The sequence below is a fragment of the Mya arenaria genome, chromosome 7, assembly GCF_026914265.1.
Source record: "Mya arenaria isolate MELC-2E11 chromosome 7, ASM2691426v1".
NCBI classification, from domain to species: domain Eukaryota; kingdom Metazoa; phylum Mollusca; class Bivalvia; order Myida; family Myidae; genus Mya; species Mya arenaria.
Window position 1 is genome coordinate 25,105,412 of NC_069128.1, and position 22,752 is coordinate 25,128,163.

General features: G+C 37.9%; 1 protein-coding gene across 1 annotated transcript; it reads left to right on the forward strand.

Moving 5' to 3' along the window:
• The first annotated feature begins 2,142 nt into the window (after positions 1–2,142).
• On the forward strand, positions 2,143–18,215 carry LOC128241643 (bax inhibitor 1-like). The gene is made up of 9 exons (XM_052958658.1): positions 2,143–2,241; positions 5,771–5,879; positions 6,865–6,985; positions 7,264–7,312; positions 8,993–9,090; positions 12,404–12,483; positions 12,711–12,811; positions 14,593–14,662; positions 16,977–18,215. The coding sequence occupies exons 1-9, from the start codon at positions 2,189–2,191 to the stop codon at positions 17,004–17,006; spliced, it is 711 nt and encodes a 236-aa protein (XP_052814618.1). The 5' UTR covers positions 2,143–2,188; the 3' UTR covers positions 17,007–18,215.
• Positions 18,216–22,752: the final 4,537 nt, after the last annotated feature.

The following is a 22,752-nucleotide window of genomic DNA, read 5'->3' on the forward strand; positions in this document are numbered from 1 at the left end:
AGTATTTCAAATGGTGCTTTTTGCGGAGCACCGTTACGGCGACCAAAATGAAGTGATGTATCTGCCGCATAGTGTGTGCGGCGGTGGCCGCATAGTGTTTGCGGCGGCTTGGTGCCTCAATGTCGCTTTGTATACGGCACTGTTTCAGAACTCTTCATAGTTCAAGAGTTAATTAATTTATCATTTTCTGCCGGTACACAACTTACAATCATATTTTCATTCATGGTCATAATTTCGCACCTTTTATTGTGATGACCAAAGGCGTTACTGTATACCATTGTTATTATAACAATACACTTATTTATAGAATATTTAAAAATACTATAAATAGACTGAATAAGCAATAAACGGAAGGCATAAAAATAATACTAAATTGCTTTAATAAGGCAATTAACTCATTTTTGAAGAACTGTCATTTCAGAATAGAGCTCTTAAAATATAATATTATAACATGTAGTTTTTTTTCGTACCACGGCATAAATTCATACAAAAAAACATTTCCACGGAAATGTAATATCTGCCATTTAAAACTTCAAGTTTTGTATTATCACAAAATTCCAGGGTTTCGAATCTTGGATGAATTTGTACGGGAACTAGTGGAGCCACCGCTCGTACGTGTGGTCGTGCATGATACGAAATCTGTCTCCTCTCTTCTATCTTTCCTTCTGGCTCTTTGAGCCACTATCGTACATGTGTATGTGGTCGCACATGTTTCGAGATCTATCAAATCTTTATTACTTTCTAATCTTTGCCTTCTTCCTCCCTCTTCTTGCCCTGTCATTTCACACTTTCGCCTCTATCTCTCCCACACCTATGTCTATTTCTTTACCACATTCGTCTCCCTTCTCTTTCTTCTCTCTCGTTTCCCACCCAACTCATATCTCCCTTCCCTGCCTGTCTCCCCTGCTTTTCCGCTCTTTATCTTCCTTATCTTCTTCCCTCCACCTTTTCTCTAATCTTTCTCCCCTCATATTCTCCCTTTCAATCTCCCCCACCCCGTTCTTTCCTCTTTTTCTCCTCCTCCCCCTTTTCCATCTCTTCTTTATGTCCCATCTTTTTTCCCTCCACCTTTTCTCCAATCGTTCTTACTTCCCTCCTATCCCCCTTTCTCTCCCCTGTCTTTCTCCCCTCCCCTTTCTCGCCTCTCTTTCTCCCCCTCTTTCCTTCCCCTCATAATCCCTATCTTCTTTCCCTCTAATCTTTCGTCCCTCCTATCCCCCTTTCTCTCCCCTTACTTTCTCCCTTCTCTTTCTTCTCTCTCGTTTCCCACCCAACTCATATCTCCCTTCCCTGCCTGTCTCCCCTGCTTTTCCGCTCTTTATCTTCCTTATCTTCTTCCCTCCACCTTTTCTCTAATCTTTCTCCCCTCATATTCTCCCTTTCAATCTCCCCCACCCCGTTCTTTCCTCTTTTTCTCCTCCTCCCCCTTTTCCATCTCTTCTTTATGCCCCATCTTTTTTCCCTCCACCTTTTCTCCAATCGTTCTTACTTCCCTCCTATCCCCCTTTCTCTCCCCTGTCTTTCTCCCCTCCCCTTTCTCGCCTCTCTTTCTCCCCCTCTTTCCTTCCCCTCATAATCCCTATCTTCTTTCCCTCTAATCTTTCGTCCCTCCTATCCCCCTTTCTCTCCCCTTACTTTCTCCCTTCTCTTTCTCTCCTCCCCTTTCTCTCATCTCTTTATCCACCTCTCCCCCCTTTTCTTCCTCTCTTAACCCCTATCTTCTTTCCCTTCAATCTTTCTCCTCTCTTATATCCCCTTTATCTCCCTTGTCGTTAACCTCCCTACCACGAGTAAGAACGTGCATTGTTTTCACGAGATATTTAAATATGGACATGCTATTCATCTTAAACATGCGTCATCATAAATTAACCATTGCCGCAGTCTTCATTCGGTGCACAAAGTCGTCTCAAATATAAACGTTTTAACATATTGAAAACAATGCTTATATTCATCGAATCGAGGATGTTTTATGCCCCAAAAATTAACCCAGGAAACCTTGACGCACCAGACATTACAGCCCCTACAGATGCTTTGGTACAAACTATTTTAAGTAAATATGTGTTTGAAGAGCTCACCAAGGGATGTAACTGTGCAGGTGATAAAAGTGCTACGTGATCTCCTATTATTTAAGTTGACTTTAGCCTGACCCGGAAGACACGTCATACTAAGCTAAAAACTAAAAACAAACATGGCGACAAGAAACGGATTTTTCTCAGAGGCAATCTTTAAGTTTGATCATTTGTAAGTCATTTGGTTATGTATATTAAGTGTTATTTATGAAAAATCACTACCATGTTGATTTTGTAAGGGAAATCATTGTTTCTGCAAGATCAGAAGGCTCACAATAATATTCCAGCTTGCCCACTTTCGATTTCGGTTGATGTCAGACGTGAAAAGTTCTAGAACTTTGGGCAAACATTTTGATTAGGGCTATATTGGACATATCATACGGTCGGTTGGCCAGGAACCGATTTCTCGGCAGCATAGCAAGATGTAGTAGCTTATCGCATTAAACTAAATCCAGTAAATTTCTCAATTTAATCTTGATTTTACTTGTCAAAAATAGTTAATTGTGATCTATTTTGAAAAAGATTTCTTTTTTAAGTCCTGTTTTATAAACCTAATTCAGGTTTATTGTAAGTTATGTAGCACTGCTTAGGCCGTATGGAGTAGTCAAGGATGAATAATATACATGTATGTCTTGTCCAGTCTAATGTAAGCAGTTCATGTGGGTATCCAGATGTTTCACACCCAAGACGTTTCTTCCCTAGGCATTTCTGACCCTAGATGTTTAGCACCCTTATGATAATAATTAAACAAATACACAATAAGCTGTCAAAAGACAGGACACATGGGAAGATAAAAACCAGTACGGCACATTTGTGGCATTCAAAGGGGCCTGTTGTAGGCAGGTGCTCAAAACACCTAGCAGATTAAACACTACTATAATAATGAGCATTGCATAATATGCCTGAATTATAACAGTCTATATAAACAGCCGCTTTAGAGCCTTTGACAATTTTTGTTTTGGCGACTCTGCGCATCCATGTCCCACTTGTTGATTTCCTAGCCAAGAATGACAGATCCCTGCGCTTAAGTACATGTATATTGTGCAATCTGAAAGATCTGAATTTTTGCTTCATGAAACAAAGTGTAATAAGAGGATAGTATTGGCTCAAAATATTTTATTTGTAACTTTTGTGTTTTTATTTTAATATGCAGTGTTAAATATTGTGGGGTTCCAATTGAAAAAAATATTTTATACATTGGTATTGGTGGACTTGTGGGAGTTAGGGAACAAAATGAATATCAAAATGTTAAAAAAGTTTCCGAAACATGCATTATTGTGGCTACACTTATCAGGGTTTCCGCCAGGAATTTCATAAGGCATGTCGGAAGGGGAGGGTTTGGGAGGGGTGTCCCCTCCGGATGCGATTTTTTTTATATTTTCGTATCCAAAATGGTGCAATTTCCTGCATTTTAAACAAGTTTACAGTTATGTTCCCATGATTTAGAATTACCAACTCAAGTCCGATTAACATTAAAATTATTTGTGAAAAGGTTTAATGGTTTCTCTTCCTTGATTATTGGTAGTTTTCAAGTTTTCCGACAATAAAATATCGACGATATTGATCGACTCATGTTTCGTTTAGTGCGGGTATTATTTATATTGACACCGTTGACGTCACAGCAAAACGTGTAAAGCACGCTGCATGCTGGAACACAAAAGAGCCCGGAGCAAAGCGACTGCTCGTGTATTCGTATTTAAAGCTGCAACAGCTAATATTTTTAAAGCCGGGTTGGCTAAATAATAACTTAAAGGGAATGTAATGTGTATTTTCAGATTTATTTATCTTTTTTCTAAATATATTAAAAGAACGATAAAATAATCAAAGGTTAATAATAAGCAACACAAAATATAACTTTACACTTTTAAAGACGGGAACGCGACTCAATTAATTACGACGACATAGCATAACCCTTGTTAATAACACAGATATCTTAACACGGTTCTCAATTATAATTTAATAATTGGTTAACAAACGGACTCGGGACTAAGAAACAAAATAAAACGACACATGATTTATGTTACAGAAATCAATTAACACTTATTGTTTACTTTGCGTTCATAGATGATTATAGGGATGAAGGTCGCAATTACGACAGTGGTGTTTTTCACACATTCCCATTCTGATAAAGAATATGAGGAGTTTGGTTAATTGGCACTGTTGAACCTCACCGACACGCCTTCATGCTGTCGTCGATCCTGAATGGCCGATACAAATGTCGTAATAGTCCCGACACGCCTTCTGGCTGTCAGTCAACCGTTGCAACCGTTGCAATCGCAACAAAATCGTGTATTGTCAAAACTGATGATTGTTTTGATAAGGATTGTCGCTACGCGGATTAAAGCATGTCGGCATAATTAACGCGTGTCGGTAATTGGCCTTGCCAGCGGAAGGCACGTCGGGCCCGACAAGCCATAAAGGGCTGGCGGAAACCCTGCTTATGACACACGCTTTACAGTGCCATCAATAATTATTTGCTAGGATTTGAAAAGGGCAGGGTAGAGCTTTAAAAATGGCAGGCTTCTAGAGCCATGCAGTGGTGAATGTGTGTGTGTGTGTGTGTGTGTGATGGGCCATACCTTCCACACCGGGTCTTTGGGGGTCTATCCTAGATATATTTGGTTCTCATAACCCAAATAAATGCATATTCCTTCATGTCCAGGCTTTCACAAAATGTTGTGTTGTTTTTATTCCAAATTTGAAAGGGTGTCTATATCTCAAAATTAAAATGTTTCTCAGTGAAGGGAAAAGTGTACATGACTGGAGTCTCTTTTTGTGCAATGACACATTTTTCTCACAAAATGCATCTAAAATGAAGAAAAAACCATGGCCTTAAAATTATTTGAACAATCATAATGGCATAAATACTCATCTTGTTAAAAAAATAAGTGGACAATTTGACGTGTATTGACAGCTCTTAAATTCTTGAATATATATGTTCTAGTGTTTCCAAAAGGCTTTAAGCAATGTGTCATTTTGACTGCTGGAAATGTGATGACATGTGTTTCCCTTTCGTCTTGCCATGTGCTTTTGTTTTTGACAGCTTCTTGTGTAATGAGCAGATGACATATATTTTCATAATCTGACTCTGTTATGTAATTGGGTCAAATAAAAGCCAATTATTAGAACAGTGTACAGAACACAACAGTCGACCTCTGTGTATCATCTTAATCTAATTGCCTTATGCCTTCTGATCAGATCTCCGATCTTAGTATCCTGCTGTGCAGTTTTGGAGGTTTTATAGTAGAAATGGACCCTAAATGGCCCTGAGCCAATAAACAAAAACACAGGAAATTAAAACAACAGGGCTGAGTGTAACATTTATACACTATCACAGTACCCCAAAACTGTTTGTGGGACAAAGCATACATGTATGCTTAATCAAAAACCAATTTGGTCAGAAGAAAAACCCACTCTTTGATTTATGCACTTGGTCACAGGTCTCTCCTGATGGTTTAAACCAGCAACACATTCTACTTTCCAAACATTTTTTGAGACAGTGTTTGCTGCCACCATGTAACATCTCTTTGATACTTTATGTACATGTACATGTAAGTACAGTATATTGAGAGCCCTGCTGAGTATAAAGTATGAGAAGAGCAGATAAGCCAACTACACTGTGAATGATTAAATCTATTCTGCTCATAAAAGTTCATCAAACCATCAGTAATAATCTTATTAAATTTCTTACTCCAATTCAGGGAAAGGGGTGTGCAGGAGCACCTGAAGCGAGTATATGGCACACTGGCCATCTCCATGCTCTCTGCAGCTGCAGGTGCCTACGTGCATGTGGTCATGGGGCTCATATCGGTGAGTAATCGGTTGAAAAAATATGTATCCTATTAACAGAACTGATTCCTTTTTATGCTCCCTAAAAGGAAACCATACAGTCCCCACTTTGTCTGTCTGCACCCTCTTGTCCTGAGAATAACTTCAAAACTACTGATTGGATTGAAAAACTTGGTATATAGATATGTGCAATGAGTGGAAGTGCAATGCACAAAAACAATAATCCTAGCATGCATATTTATTAATTTATCTCCCCTTAACCATTTTTGCATAATTGGTGCTTTTCATGCCCATATACTCAAAACTACTGATGGGCACTGCTATAAATCCAGGACTTGCCTATTTTGAATGCTGTAATTACTGATTTCATTGACACTGAACGGTATCAAATGTAAGGATCTGATGTCAGATGACAAACTTCTTGTGGCCCTAAATTATCAGCAAACAATGTAGAAATTGTACAATTTCCTTAACTTACAGGCATTCAAATCACAAACAATGTGTACATTAGTGTTGGGAATCGGACAGAAAAATTACTATCGATAATCGGTTTATCAATGATCGATTATTAATTAATTTAATCATTATTTAATTATTTGTGGTCATTAAAGGCACACCTATACAGTACATGTTCCAGTTTGAAGCACCAATGTTCCCTTACAATATTGTTTGTACATTCCTTTGTATATATATTACATTATTTATTCAGAATGTGACTACATGTATCTTTAAGTGTTTACAAGTTGATTTTACAGAACATGAGACCACAGGCTTTAATTTTTGTCTTACATTTAGTATTGTATACATGTGTAAAATTAACACAAAGAGAGATATCAATTGTCGGTAGCTGTTACGTCCCTTGTTTCTATAATCAGTTGTTCAAATTTCACTATCAATTTGTCACCGACGTAGGCCTTTCAGATCAATTATTGATTATAATCGATCATCGGCACAATACTAGTGTACATGTATTACTTGTGTAACCTTTAAATGTTCTGTTCCCTAGGGAGGTTTGTTAACGACTCTGGGAGCACTTGGAATGATGATATGGCTGGCCGCCACTCACCACAGCAAGGCCAATGTGCCCAAGAGACTCGGCATATTTGTGGGTTTCACCTTTTTCATGGGTATGTTGAAATGATTTTGGGCTTCCCGGTCCTTTTCTAGACATTTCTTTTGATAGATTCTCATTAAACATTATTCAATTACTTTGTGTTAGATTTTTTCTAACAGATTCAATGTTAAAACTCCTTATATTATCTTGAAAAAAAGTCTTCTTAAGTGTAAATAACTGGTTTGGGCTGTTTTATATATTATCCAATATTAATATTAAACAAATTTAGAAAATTGAAAGTGTGTTTTTCACCTTTAGTTTAATAGAGAGGTTTTGTATGCTATATTGCAGGTGTTTCCCTTGGCCCATTGCTGGACATGGTGATCAAGATTGACCCAAGGTTTGTAATTGTAGCCATGGAAACCATTAAGAACCATCAAATCCACTTGCCCCTTCGAATTCACAAATGAATATCAAAGTCCGGCGAGAAAATTCAATTACTCTTGTCTGCCCGCCAATAAAAGTACTGGATGTAAACAGTCAAATCGAAACTGGGAATATGACCTCATGATGGGCAAGAATTAATTTTCATGCAGATTGTTGAATGCAATGACTGTTAAGTGGATAATATGTTGTAGCTAATCAGTGATCTATTTATTATTAAATTATTATATCTCCTCTAATAAATGGTGACGACATACTGTTTTTGCCCTGTTCATCAGTCAGTCAGAAAGTTCACTAGGTCAATGTCGCGGTGACCTTGAAGTTTAAAAACCGTTTCCACTCAATAACTGAAGATCCTTTGGGTCCTGGAACTTCATACTTGGGATGCAAGTTGGTCATGACTTGAGATAAAAAGTCAAAGGTCAAGGTGACCCTTCAGGGGAAAAACAATATATGTTTGCAAAAAAAGGTTTCCACTCAATAATTAAAGAACTCTATATTCAAACTTAGTAAGCCAGTTGGTCATGACTAGTTGATGACAACTATTGATTTCTGGACCAGTAGGTCAAAGGTTAAGGTGGCAGTGACCTTGAGGGAGAGAAAACAGTTTCCAATGATAACCAAAGAATGCTTGCACCCAGAAACTATATACATGGTAGGCCTGTCGTAAATGACTAGTTGATGACCCCTTTTGATTATGGGATCAGTAGGTCAAAAGTTAAGGTCATGGTGACCTTAAAGTGAAAAAAAAAGGTTTCCACTGAATAACTAAAGAATGCTTGCACTTCATACTTGGTATGCCAGTTGGTCATAACTAGTTGATGACCCCTATTGAATTTGGGATAAGTAGGTCAATGGTCGAGGTCGTGATATAGGTTGCAGAAACTGAGAGATAAAGAAAGGTTTCCGCTGAATGACTAAAGAAAGCTTTTGCCCAGAAACTTCATACTTTGTTTCCTAGTTGGTCTTAATAAGTAGTAGATGACCCCTTTTGATTTTGAGGTCAGTAGATCAAGGTCAGAGTGACCTCAAGGTGAATAACATCCGCTCAATAAATTCAGACTGCTTGGACTCATTTATTTCTTACTTGGACCCAAACTCCTGGTTGTTCATGACCAGTAGATGACCCCTACAATTATATTGATGTGATAGTAAATTTGAGTGGCTGCAAAAGTGTAATCAGTTTTACCTGACTTTGTTGATAAGTAATTTTTTTTCGAGACCTGAAGAAAACTAATTGGTGTAAAAAATAAAATATACAAAAATGAATCACACATAGGTTTAACCGATTTTATGATATGTTCTGCATATGCACAAAGAGGCGATATTGTTGGGTGGAATGGGGGAACACTTAGATTATATTTTAATGTAAACCATGACAAGCAGAATTGACCTTTATAGTACCTGGTTAATTGGATGTAATTAGCAGATGCGACATCATGTCACAGGTCCTACAATGGTCGGGACCATGGTATGACTTGTTTTTAGGGTCATGGGTACTTTCAAACTAGGTTAATACAAAATTCTTTGAAATCATTTTACAGGATCCAAAATTGCCAATTTGAGTCTATGAGACCTATTTCAGCTTGTTGTGGTTAAGTGTTTGTTACTGTGCAAACTAAATGTTTGATTTCAGTATTGTGATGACTGCTCTGATGGGGACAAGTCTGATATTCGTCAGTTTCTCCCTGGCTGCTCTCTACAACACAAACAGGACCTTCCTCTACATGGGAGGTAACTCACACACAAGTGACCTGATCCTGGATTCTTAAATTATTTTTGAAGCATAACGGTTTAAATATCTCAGTTTATTTAGCCAAATTTATTGCTTAAGCTTGATTTTTTCAAAACAAAACTTTATAGTGTTATAAGATTTGAAATATTTTCTCTTATATCCCAAAAAACTTATGGGAGAATGCTACATGGTTTATAACTAATCAAGTAGAGTGTTCTTAGCCTAATGATGCTAAAAGGATAGTTTGGTTTTTAAGAAAAAAGTATCATTGACCTAGCACCAATTTCTCGAAACATCTTTAGCTTAACAGGCTAAAGGACTTTATTCCACTTAGCCACAATATATACTTAAATTTGATTTCAATTAAAAAGAAACGTTTATTTTGATTAACATAAACATAGTTCCTATTCAAAGTTTAAAATCTCAAAAAATAAATAAAAAATTACACAATAAGGAAACAAAAATAGTGAGATTAGCTTTATCCTGTTATAAAGAAGTTTCAAGAATTTAGGGCCTGGTCCTGGATGTGCCTTGGGTGATTCATGAACATTTTCTGGCATTACAGGTTTCCTGCTATCGGCCTGGTCCTGGATGTGCCTTGCTGGATTCATGAACATTTTCTGGCATTACAGGTTTCCTGCTATCGGCCTTTTCCTGGATGTGCCTTGGGTGATTCATGAACATTTTCTGGCATTACAGGTTTCCTGCTATCGGCCTTGTCCTGGATGTGCCTTGGGTGATTCATAAACATTTTTTGGCATTACAGGTTTCCTGCTATCGGCCTTGTTCTGGATGTGCCTTGCGTGATTCATAAACATTTTCTGGCATTACAGGTTTCCTGCTATCGGCCTTGTCCTGGATGTGCCTTGCTGTTTTCATGAACATTTTCTGGCATTACAGGTTTCCTGCTATCGGCCTTGTCCTGGATGTGCCTTGCTGTTTTCATGAACATTTTCTGGCATTACAGGTTTCCTGCTATCGGCCTTGTCCTGGATGTGCCTTGCGTGATTCATGAACATTTTCTGGCATTACAGGTTTCCTGCTATCGGCCTTGTCCTGGATGTGCCTTGCTGGATTCATGAACATTTTCTGGCATTACAGGTTTCCTGCTATCGGCCTTGTCCTGGATGTGCCTTGCTGGATTCATGAACATTTTCTGGCATTACAGGTTTCCTGCTATCGGCCTTGTCCTGGATGTGCCTTGCTGTTTTCATGAACATTTTCTGGCATTACAGGTTTCCTGCTATCGGCCTTGTCCTGGATGTGCCTTGCTGTTTTCATGAACATTTTCTGGCATTACAGGTTTCCTGCTATCGGCCTTGTCCTGGATGTGCCTTGCGTGATTCATGAACATTTTCTGGCATTACAGGTTTCCTGCTATCGGCCTTGTCCTGGATGTGCCTTGCTGTTTTCATGAACATTTTCTGGCATTACAGGTTTCCTGCTATCGGCCTTGTCCTGGATGTGCCTTGCTGGATTCATGAACATTTTCTGGCATTACAGGTTTCCTGCTATCGGCCTTGTCCTGGATGTGCCTTGCTGGATTCATGAACATTTTCTGGCATTACAGGTTTCCTGCTATCGGCCTTGTCCTGGATGTGCCTTGCTGTTTTCATGAACATTTTCTGGCATTACAGGTTTCCTGCTATCGGCCTTGTCCTGGATGTGCCTTGCTGTTTTCATGAACATTTTCTGGTATTACAGGTTTCCTGCTATCGGCCTTGTCCTGGATGTGCCTTGCGTGATTCATGAACATTTTCTGGCATTACAGGTTTCCTGCTATCGGCCTTGTCCTGGATGTGCCTTGCTGTTTTCATGAACATTTTCTGGCATTACAGGTTTCCTGCTATCGGCCTTGTCCTGGATGTGCCTTGCTGGATTCATGAACATTTTCTGGCATTACAGGTTTCCTGCTATCGGCCTTGTCCTGGATGTGCCTTGCTGTTTTCTTGAACATTTTCTGGCATTACAGGTTTCCTGCTATCGGCCTTGTCCTGGATGTGCCTTGCGTGATTCATGAACATTTTCTGGCATTACAGGTTTCCTGCTATCGGCCTTGTCCTGGATGTGCCTTGCTGGATTCATGAACATTTTCTGGCATTACAGGTTTCCTGCTATCGGCCTTGTCCTGGATGTGCCTTGCTGGATTCATGAACATATTCTGGCATTACAGGTTTCCTGCTATCGGCCTTGTCCTGGATGTGCCTTGCTGTTTTCATGAACATTTTCTGGCATTACAGGTTTCCTGCTATCGGCCTTGTCCTGGATGTGCCTTGCTGTTTTCATGAACATTTTCTGGTATTACAGGTTTCCTGCTATCGGCCTTGTCCTGGATGTGCCTTGCGTGATTCATGAACATTTTCTGGCATTACAGGTTTCCTGCTATCGGCCTTGTCCTGGATGTGCCTTGCTGTTTTCATGAACATTTTCTGGCATTACAGGTTTCCTGCTATCGGCCTTGTCCTGGATGTGCCTTGCTGGATTCATGAACATTTTCTGGCATTACAGGTTTCCTGCTATCGGCCTTGTCCTGGATGTGCCTTGCTGGATTCATGAACATTTTCTGGCATTACAGGTTTCCTGCTATCGGCCTTGTCCTGGATGTGCCTTGCGTGATTCATGAACATTTTCTGGCATTACAGGTTTCCTGCTATCGGCCTTGTCCTGGATGTGCCTTGCTGTTTTCATGAACATTTTCTGGCATTACAGGTTTCCTGCTATCGGCCTTGTCCTGGATGTGCCTTGCTGGATTCATGAACATTTTCTGGCATTACAGGTTTCCTGCTATCGGCCTTGTCCTGGATGTGCCTTGCTGGATTCATGAACATTTTCTGGCATTACAGGTTTCCTGCTATCGGCCTTGTCCTGGATGTGCCTTGCTGTTTTCATGAACATTTTCTGGCATTACAGGTTTCCTGCTATCGGCCTTGTCCTGGATGTGCCTTGCTGTTTTCATGAACATTTTCTGGTATTACAGGTTTCCTGCTATCGGCCTTGTCCTGGATGTGCCTTGCGTGATTCATGAACATTTTCTGGCATTACAGGTTTCCTGCTATCGGCCTTGTCCTGGATGTGCCTTGCTGTTTTCATGAACATTTTCTGGCATTACAGGTTTCCTGCTATCGGCCTTGTCCTGGATGTGCCTTGCTGGATTCATGAACATTTTCTGGCATTACAGGTTTCCTGCTATCGGCCTTGTCCTGGATGTGCCTTGCTGTTTTCTTGAACATTTTCTGGCATTACAGGTTTCCTGCTATCGGCCTTGTCCTGGATGTGCCTTGCGTGATTCATGAACATTTTCTGGCATTACAGGTTTCCTGCTATCGGCCTTGTCCTGGATGTGCCTTGCTGGATTCATGAACATTTTCTTCCGCTCTCAGCTCATCTGGAATGTAAGTCCTGGTTTTGCTTCAAGACAATATATAATTCAATCATTAAGTGAGGTTCAATACTCACAATATGTATGATGAAAACCGTAACTGAAGAAATGCATTAAATAAATAGAACATTTGTTGATTTCAGTGCAATATCATATTTTATTTTTCCCTTGGAATCACCAGAGAATGTAGTATATTTTTAACACGAAACAAACTTTTATGTTGACATTTTCCACTTACAGCTGAACTTGTATGGAGGCCTTTTGGTGTTCTGTGGCTTCGTACTCTACGACACACAGCTCATTGTTGAGAAAAAACGCAGTGGTGACGACGACTATATCTGGTACAGTTTTTATAACCTTGAATAATATTAATACTTGCCGTAAATGACTCGGTATTAGACACACTTTTTTCCCTCAGATTTCCATGTTAAAAAATGCCTGCATCTAATAACCAGTAACAAGCTTTTGAACTTTTTTTCTGAGGTCGATTTCAAGCCGAGAATTTCTTTAGATTTATGTAGAAAGGGATGTTACTCGCGTCATATAGATCGAGTTTATACGGGTTAAAACGGCAGTTGAAGATCAGGATACGGTATATCGTAAGACATTTATTATTTAAAAAAAATATTGTATGATTAAAATTATTCAATATTATTATGAATGTAACAATAATTAAACATGCATATAAAAAAGCAAAGTTGGGCACTGTCAAAATATTTTTTGTCAGTAAACTGTTGTACGCTAAGGTGTTAAAAACTCGCACTGCCTTTAGACCTGTTTAACATACCAATACTACAAACTGTTGCGATAATGGTCTTGTTTTTTCACACTTTTCCACGTTCTTTATTCTTTTCTGTAGGTGTAGACATTTTCAGAACAAACCCGTACAATATAAGGTTTTTGCATAACTTAACTTTTCAATCTCGACGTTACTGTCAGAATTTTGTTAACATGGTGGCCGAAATTGGCAGACGATTTTGACATTTTTTCTACGCATCCTTTAACCCAAAACATAGATTAAAAGATTTTTTCTCAGATTTTTTAAGGATTTTTTTGCCTGCATCTTATACCCCCTATTGTCTTATACCCAGTCATTTACATTAATTTACACAATTCGGATGACTGTTTATCTGGTAAAGCTTTTAATTGCCTTTGTAAGAGGCTAAGTCTGAACTTAAACACAACAGTAATGATGCTAATACCTGTTGTGAAATAAAATAAATAAGATTCAGAACCTTGGACTCTCACTTACTATATAAATCCACCTATTTTTCAGTGTACAATATTCAAATGTAAATATGTTCATGTTTTCATATTAACAATAGCTAAATTCAAATAGAACTTTACCAAGGTCCTTCAAAAGGACCGCTGACACTATCTGTATGAATTTGGCTATTTTTCAATGTTCATGTTAAAGCACTTAAGAGTATACATATGCATTTTAAGCACAACTATTTGAATAATAAGAAGAGCTATACTACTCACCCTGGCATTGGCATCACACCTTGGTTAATGTTTTGCATGTAAGCACCTTCAAGTCAATATCTCAGCAAATACATCATGTATTGCATTGAATCTTTACATATGTGTTTCAAACTATCAAGCCTACTTAACTAATGAAGTTAGGTAACACTGTTTTGAATATAATATAAATTATGGGGTTATAATATATAATTTGCATCAAAAAATCTAGATAAGTTTTGCATGTGAGCACACATAAGTTAATATCTCTGACAGCAATTTCTAATCGAGCAAGATTACTTCATTTTGCATATAATGCAATTCTAGTCTGATTATTATTTTGCATGTAATGCAAATGATGTCCCTTTATAATTTGATTTGAGAAATCTGGTTCAAAGCGTGTAAATAGTCTATCTTGGCCCTCTTGTTTTCCAATTAATGGAGTGACTGTTCAACTTAATGTTTATAACTTGAGTAAGTCACAAGTGAAGGTCGTAAAGGCCGTTAGATACTTTATAAGACATAGAGTGGATGTGGAAGCTAGTGAGTAATATAGCAACTTGCTTGAGAACATAGGCTCCACAGGCATTCAGTGCAGTTTGTTTGGTTGGTGTACAAGAGGGTTTTAAAATGTGTAAAATTGGTATAATATCCTTTACAGGCAGAGTGTGGACCTCTTCCTGGACTTCATCAACATCTTCAGACGTCTCATGATCATCCTGGCCAGCAAGGTGATTATCTTAGTATAATTAGTAGGCTCTGGTCACTTTCCCTTTTTTATTAGTCTCTTAGACACTAAGAGAGTGACATAGTCTGATTGTATGTCTTATCTACTATATAAATCTTCTTAATTTCCTTCTTTTCGACCAATTATTGTGACATTATCTTCAATGTTACCTAAAGTTGAATGCACTGTAAATAAAAAGTTAATTATACCCCCACAAAAGAAGTTTGAGGGGGTATATAGGAGTGAGCTTGTCGGTCGGTCGGTCTGTCTGTCGGTCGGTCGGTCGGTCTGTCGGTTTTCATGGTTTCCGGACGATAACTCATGAAAGGCTAGACAGATTTGGAAAAAATTTGGTACACAGGTGTAACATCAGAAGATACAGGTCAAGTTCGATTTAGGGGCTGGTGGGGCCAAGGTCAAGGTCACTGTTACTAAAAATAGAAAAAACGGTTTCCGGACGATAACTCATGAAAGGCTTGACAGATTTGAAATTTTTTTGGTACACTGGTGTAACATCAGAAGATACTGGTCAAGTTCGTTATTGGGGCTGGTGGGGGCAAGGTCAAGGTCACTGTTACTAAAAAAAGAAAAATGGTTTCCGGACGATAACTCATGAAAGGCTAGACGGATTTGAACAATTTTTGGTACACATGTGTAACATCAGAAGATACAGATCAAGTTAGTGAGCTTGTCGGTCGGTTGGTCGGTCGGTTTTCATGGTTTCCGGACGATAACTCATGAAAGGTTTGACAGATTTGAAAAATTTTTGGTACACAGGTGTAACATCAGAAGATACAGGTCAAATTCGATATTGGGGCTGGTGGGGCCAAGGTCAAGGTCACTGTTACTAAAAAAGAAAAACGGTTTCCGGACGATAACTCATGAAAGGCTAAACGGATTTGAACGTCTGTCGGTCGGTCGGTCGGTCTGTCTGTTTTCATGGTTTCCGGATGATAACTCATGAAAGGCTATACAGATTTGAAAAAGTTTTGGTACACAGGTGTAACATCAGAAGATACAGGTCAAGTTCAATATTGGGGCTGGTGGGGTCAAGGTCACTGATACTAAAAATAGAAAAACAGTTTCCGGACAATAACTCATGAAAGGCTTGACAGATTTGAACATTTTTTGGTACACAGGTGTAACATCAGAAGATACAGGTCAAGTTCAATATTGGGGCTGGTGGGGCCAAGGTCAAGGTCACTGTTACTAAAAAAAGAAAAACGGTTTCTGGACGATGACTCATGAAAGGCTAGACGGATTTGAACAATTTTTTGGTACACAGGTGTAACATCAGAAGATACAGATCAAGTTCGATATTGGGGCTGGTGGGGTCAAGGTCACTGTTACTAAAAATAGAAAAATGGTTTCCGGACGATAACTCATGAAAGGCTTGACAGATTTGAACATTTTTTGGTACACAGGTGTAACATCAGAAGATACAGGTCAAGTTCGATATTGGGGCTGGTGGGGCCAAGGTCAAGGTCACTGTTACTAAAAATAGAAAAATGGTTTCTGCTTCATAACTTTAATTGGGCATGAGATATTGTGATGAAACTTGCTGTATAGGCAGCCTCTGTGAAGCCAATGCTTGTGATTGAAAATGGGGCCAGTGGAGTAAAGGTTTTTGTGCACTGTTACAAAAATAGAAAAACGGTTTTGTCTTATTCCAGAAGAGATCAGCTAGAGCATCAGCTAGTTTTTCTTGTCAGCAGTGTAACTTCTAAATTACTCGACAGATTTAAATAAAACAATACATGCATGATAAAAGAAGATGCAGTATGCAGTAACCTTGGAGTTATGGCCTCTTTTCAAAGGAATGGTTTGCCATTCCTGTGTCCAGGCGGCATTTGGGGGTATTCGTCACTCCTGTGACGGCTCTAGTTTAGTTTAACATTTACAGTATTTATATCTCACTTATCTTGGTCTATAGTGAAATCTTACTCTATTATGAAATCTTACTCTCTAGTGAAATCTTATTCTAGTGAAATCTTACTCTAGTGAACTCTTGCCCTATAGTGAAATCTTGCCCTATAGTGAAATCTTACTCTATAATGAAATCTTACTCTATAGTGAAATCTTACTCTATAGTGAAATCTTACTCTATAATGAAATCTTACTCTATAGTGAAATCTTACTCTAATGTGAAATCTTACTCTATAATGAAATCTTACTCTATAGTGAAATCTTACTCTATAATGAAATCTTACTCTATAATGAAATCTTACTCTAGTGAAATCTTACTCTATAGTGAAATTTTACTATAGTTCAAGGGTACAATGTTTGATACTGTGTATTTTTTATTTAAAACACTTCAGGAGGAAGGAAAAAAGAAGAGGAGAGATTAGAAGGAGATGGAGGACCGGGTGTGTGTGGATTGGTGGGAGTACAGAACTGTTTTGGAGTGTTTTGCCAACTATACTGGCACTGTAAACCTTGTCAATGAAATGGGAATTTATTCAAGAACTTTATAAGTTTTAATTTGAATTATTAATAAAATCCTTGTGTTGGTTAAATTAAGAAATTTTAATTTATTTTGATATTTTTTTTTTAAAGGTGTCAGCTCATTAAAGATTTTTTCATGTGAAAAAATATATATTGGTGTAATCTCTCAGTTTCATTGCTGTATAATTTTTTTAAAAAAAGGATAGGGTAAATCATTGATAATTTAATAACAACTGTAATCAACATCTTTATTTACCCCATCCCAAAGATAATCAAATTTGTTTGCTGCAAAATGTAGGTAAAATGCCACAGTCATTGCTTTAATGCATAATTTCTTGTGAAGTAAGTAACATATGAGATAAAAATACCCGGTAAGACTGACTTTGTCTGTCCATGTTGAGCATATTAGATTTAGATTAAAGGTATTCAATGTACAGTTGAACTTCTCATAACATCAAGCCCATGGCAAGAATACTAAAGTTGAATGCGTAGTTAATGAAAATAAACTTCATATAAAGGAATTACAGTTTGTGTTTTTGTACTTTTATTTCATCTGAAAATGGAGGTGAAATGGCTTGTTTTGCAATCATTCAATGTAGATTTTTTATTTACTATTTTATTCTGTTTTTCTTTTTCATAGTTTTCCTTGCAAATAAAACATTTGTCTGTACAAATAAAAAGGTTTCCAATAGTTTGGGTTCACCAGGCAATTAACATGCGTGTACCTTGGATACCCTGACTGAGATATCATGTTTTAGGGACTGTTGTGATGTTTTTGGAAAGGTTAATATACCATGATTGTTTGTGCGCTCCTCATAAACAAATAACAGATAAAAAACAATCACCAAAATGAAATGCTTTGGCCAGCATCTTAATGCGCGAGGGTTTGTACCAATTTAAAGATGTTTTACTTCATTTTTTTGTTGTCTTGTTTAATTGTATATCTGTGGTAAAAAATAATTCTAAGTAACAGCATGTTTATTTAATGTTTTTGCATTGTTTATTATTCTATAAAATCGACACTAACACCATCACATGATCCTGCTGTTGAATTGTTTTCCTGTCTTTTATTGTTGTTACATCCTAAATAAAGCTTTTATCTTATTTTCAAACTAATGTGTTCTTTTTACCAAGGGGAGATAAATAAACCAGAATATACTTTCCATAGAGACCTGGATGTTTTCTTTTGAAGATTCAAACTTAGATTCATCGCTAAAGCGCATTAGATTTTCTGGTCAGTGAAATGCTCTGAAAGCTCTTCTTCAATGTTGATAAATGGAATTTTTTAGCTCTTCTTTTTGTGAAGGAAAAAAAGGCTGTGACATTGTCCAAGTTTTGTGATATGGCTGTCATTTTTGTGTAACAATTCATATCTTAATTACTCAAAAAAAGTAAATACTAAAGAACTCTCCTGAGATATTCATGTGCTACCATTTAGGTAAAGGCCTTTGTGAAGTAATACTCAAGAACTCTCCTGAGATATTCTTGTCATACCATTTAGTTATAGGCTTTATTATTTGTGGAAAATCCCCTTGAAAACCCGAGTTTGCATCAGCCTGCAATGCTCTTTGTTCCATTTTCAGTGCTATTTACTTCCACCTTTTACAATATTTAATTATTATACCTCACTCCTTTAAATAAAAGCTCGTTCGAGAATGGAATGTATTATAGTTTCACCTGGGGCCGGTGGGTGGGTGTTGGCCAGTATGTTGTCCTATCAATAACTTTAGAAGCATTTGTCCAATAATCATCAAATTTGGCTAGAATGTGTATGGGAATATTATCTCGGAACAAATATTTGACCAACCAAATTGCTCCAGAGTTACCGCCCTTTAATTATAGAAGTAACTTTGAATGGTCTTGTACCAGCCATATCACTTAAGTCACAAGTTATTGCTCTTAAATTTTATAGAAATTAAATAAAATTGGTCTTGTCCTATCAATAACTTGAGAAGCCTTTATCCAATCATAATCTGATAGTGTATGCCCATGCTCTATCAACCAAATTTGATAAACAACCTTACCACTCTAGTCTTTTGATTGATGACGATACAACTGGAACACTAAAACTCTTGAAATAGCTCAATCCTTGAAAAAGCTCAATCCTTGAAATAGCTCAACTCTTGAAATAGCTCAACCCTTAGAAAGGAACTTTCCCTGACATGATATCCGGAAGACTACTGAAATAACCAGCTGACCAGTGCGCTACATTCGTCTGGACTATGTGCAGAAAGAGAACTACAAATGGCGTGATGAGCATTGAAAAAAACATCAATGGCTTACACCACAATGGAGCACCGTTGAATGGGCTACTTCAAACATGAAAGTGGTAAATGGCCGAAGGGCTGAAGTAAAAGCCCCGTGAAAAGGGGGAGTTGCGGGTACCCTCTTTATAGTTCTTTGGAATTTCTTAACGCCGGTAATACAGACATCTACCAATTGTTTTACAAGTTGGATATATAAGTACATGTAGTATATGCCCAAACAATGAGCATTATAAAGTATGTATGTTATTGCTAGTGCATTAGTTGTAAAGATCTCAGAACACATTCATGATTATATCAAAGCACTGTAAGTGCTGAATGTGGCAATGCTTTGGTTATGCTGACGTTCGATGCTGTGTTGATTTTTATACGCCCATCTTACGATGGCCGTATTATGGAAACACCCATGGCGGGCGGGCGGCGGGCGGGCGGGCGGCTCCACAATGTTGTCCGCTCTCTAACTTGAACATTTCTTTTTTTTATTGGCAATGAAGTTTCTAAACGAAGTCATTGGTTTGCTATAAATGAAGATGGTTGATAGGAAGTCATTGTTGACAAGTAAGTGTTTGGTTGCTTAGAAAGTTAGGGGTTGATAGGGATGTGATCGGTTAGTTTGAATGAATGTAGTTACTAAGGCTAGTATTTGTAACTAATGAAGTCATAGGTTGATGGATAAGTCATGGTTGCTCAGGTAGTCATTGGTTGCCATGGCTTAAGTTGCTGCTATGGATGTTTGTGGTTTCTAAGAAAGTTAGTGGTTGCTAATGATGTAATTGGTTGCCTTAGAAGTAAGTGGTTACCTTGGAGGTCATTGGTTGCTAAGATCTAAGCCATTGTATGTTAGTAGTTTCTGAGCAAGTACGTGGTTGGTAAAGAAGTCATTGGTTGCTTAGGCAGTTATTGGTTGCCAAGGAAGTAGACTGGCTGCAAAGAGGTAAGTGGTTACTAAAATAGACATTAATTGCATAGAAGATCATTGGTATCTAAGTAAGAATATGGTTCTGGAGAAAGTCACTGACTGCTTAAGAGGTCATTGATTGCCTACTGAGTAGGTGGTTGATAACGAAGTTATAGGTTGCTAAGGAAGTCATTGGTTGTTAAGGAGGTTTATGTTGCTAAAGAAGTCATTGGAAGCTAAGAAAATCATTAGATGTCTAGTAAGAAAGTGGATGATAAATTAGAACTTGGTTGCTAACGAAATCACTGGTTTTCCAAAGAAGTCATTAGTTGCTATGGATTTAGGTAGTTACAAATTACTACAGGAGGCGATAAACCAAACATCAATGGTCTGGGCCAGGCATAGAGGTGTCTGAGGGAACCCATGGAGTGTGACCAGTTTGACCAAGCTTGGCACAATAATCCTACTCCAGGGTCTAAGAGACGATCGTCGTTCCGAAAGAAAGATATTTTATTTCGGCTTTCCATTTTCATTTTAAAAATAGAAATGACGCATCACAGGCGTTTGAATACTCGTCGATCACATACTCAGCACATCGATACAACTCAAACATTATCAGAAATAGTCGTTCATTACGGTAAAATGGGTGTGAAATTGTAAACATGGAAAACTGTCAACGATGCTAATTATGGGCCTTGAGAATATTGAAACTTCAAAACAATAAACTTTGTTCCTGTAAAGTACATTACTTATAAAAGAGCTTGGGCCATCTGTTCAGTATTCTAGTGATTAAAGATGCACTTATACTCCCAATTTACAACAATTGATATATATGTTTTAATGTATACCAAAAGTCAAACATTGATATGACGACTTAATGATACACTGACGAGCTTCAGAGTAACTTATGACGACTTTAAGATCCGTGAGTCCAATGGTCGTCAGGTCATACCCTTCTGTATATATACATATATAGCATGTTTGTTATTCAATAGTTAGATGGTTAAATGTCGAAGCCTGAGCTTATAATCGTTGCTTTAATGTCCAGTCCATTCCACATATCAGGATCAGCCCTCAAATCATTGTTGCGCCACTACAAGTGAGATTATGAATTCAAAACGCAGAACAGCGGCCAAGTACTGGCCGACCTTCTCGTCCTCGTCTTCATTAAGAGTTTCAAGTTCGTGGACAACTTCGGAGAAGGCATTTTGGAACGTTGCGAGTGCGTCCGGATGACTGGACCATCGTGTCTCACATAACGAGCGAAGCTTAGTGCGCCGGTTCTTTCGTTGCGACGTCTCTGGAAAGCTCGCCTGGAACGCTGCTAGATGTTTTGCTGAATAATTTAACAAGAATCCAATGTCATGAAGTGTTGTTATCACAGTTCGGACACAGGGAATGTTCGAACTATGGACCAACGCTAGATTCAAGCAGTGCGACTTGCAATGCAAAAGCCTGAAAAATTGCGAAAAAAAGTTGTTTTGTTTTTCTTCTAGATGACCACGTTTTGTTGTCAACGGTTTTGTTGATCGACAGAATTTTTTTCTGGATATGCTCATAGCACTCGGCACGAGCAGACGCGTCGAGATGGGGTGTTTCATCGGCATGCTATTTTATGAGCATTGAAATGTTCTCCCAATCCGACATTTCGGCTGTAAATGTGTTTTTTTCCCTCCCGTCCGTGCCGCTAAACAAACAGGAGTTAACACAGTACAACACGTCTCTTGGTTGTTTTCCTTGGGCTCCAAATCCCATGATAAAAAGTAAACACACTAAATTTTACATGTATCATTTAATAGAAAACAAACTATTTGTTATAAAATACTAAAAAAATGCACAAATGGGGACTTGAACCATTCTCTGATCATCAACCATTATGACACAGAGTCGTAGAAATAGTTTATACTTATTCTTTATCGGTACTACCCTAGCCCTGTAAATTTTACTGAGCTTCGATTGTTTCTAGTACAATGTAGCTATATCTTACATTATTTAACACAATATGTCTTAATTTAAATGAAGTCAATTGTATCTAGATAAAACAACTCTTGGAGTTAACGTGTTAGAATAGTTATAAAAGTCTTCAATGTATTTCTAGGACATACGATCGAGTACATCAAATAATCATTCATCCACATGTATTTATAAACACATTATCTAATCGGGATGGACCTGGTACGGAGGCATGATTGCCAAGTTCCTTATACAGTGTGTGTATACCATGTGAAAAATTACGTAATATATGCTACGTCGGAAGGCAGCATTTTGCTTAAAATGAAGACTTAAATGGAAGATAACTTTTCTTTTACAACACCATTTTAAATGACACAAAGGGCAGTCTATGTCGCTTAAAGAGCTCCGCATTTTTTATAACCGAAATTTGATAAAGTCATAAGTTTCAACAAATACTTCAACAAACCTGTTTCCAAAATCATGATAGTGCTCCGTCAGACGGCCGTATTGTGAAAAAGTTTGTAGAAGTATTTA

Bases quoted from the DNA above. Each gene is read 5' to 3' on its own strand.
- LOC128241643 (XM_052958658.1), top strand. From the start codon at position 2,189: ATGGCGACAAGAAACGGATTTTTCTCAGAGGCAATCTTTAAGTTTGAT. The intron at 6,986-7,263 runs GTATGTTGAAAT...GCTATATTGCAG, and splicing joins GGGTTTCACCTTTTTCATGG to GTGTTTCCCTTGGCCCATTG. The intron at 12,812-14,592 runs GTACAGTTTTTA...TATCCTTTACAG, and splicing joins GGTGACGACGACTATATCTG to GCAGAGTGTGGACCTCTTCC.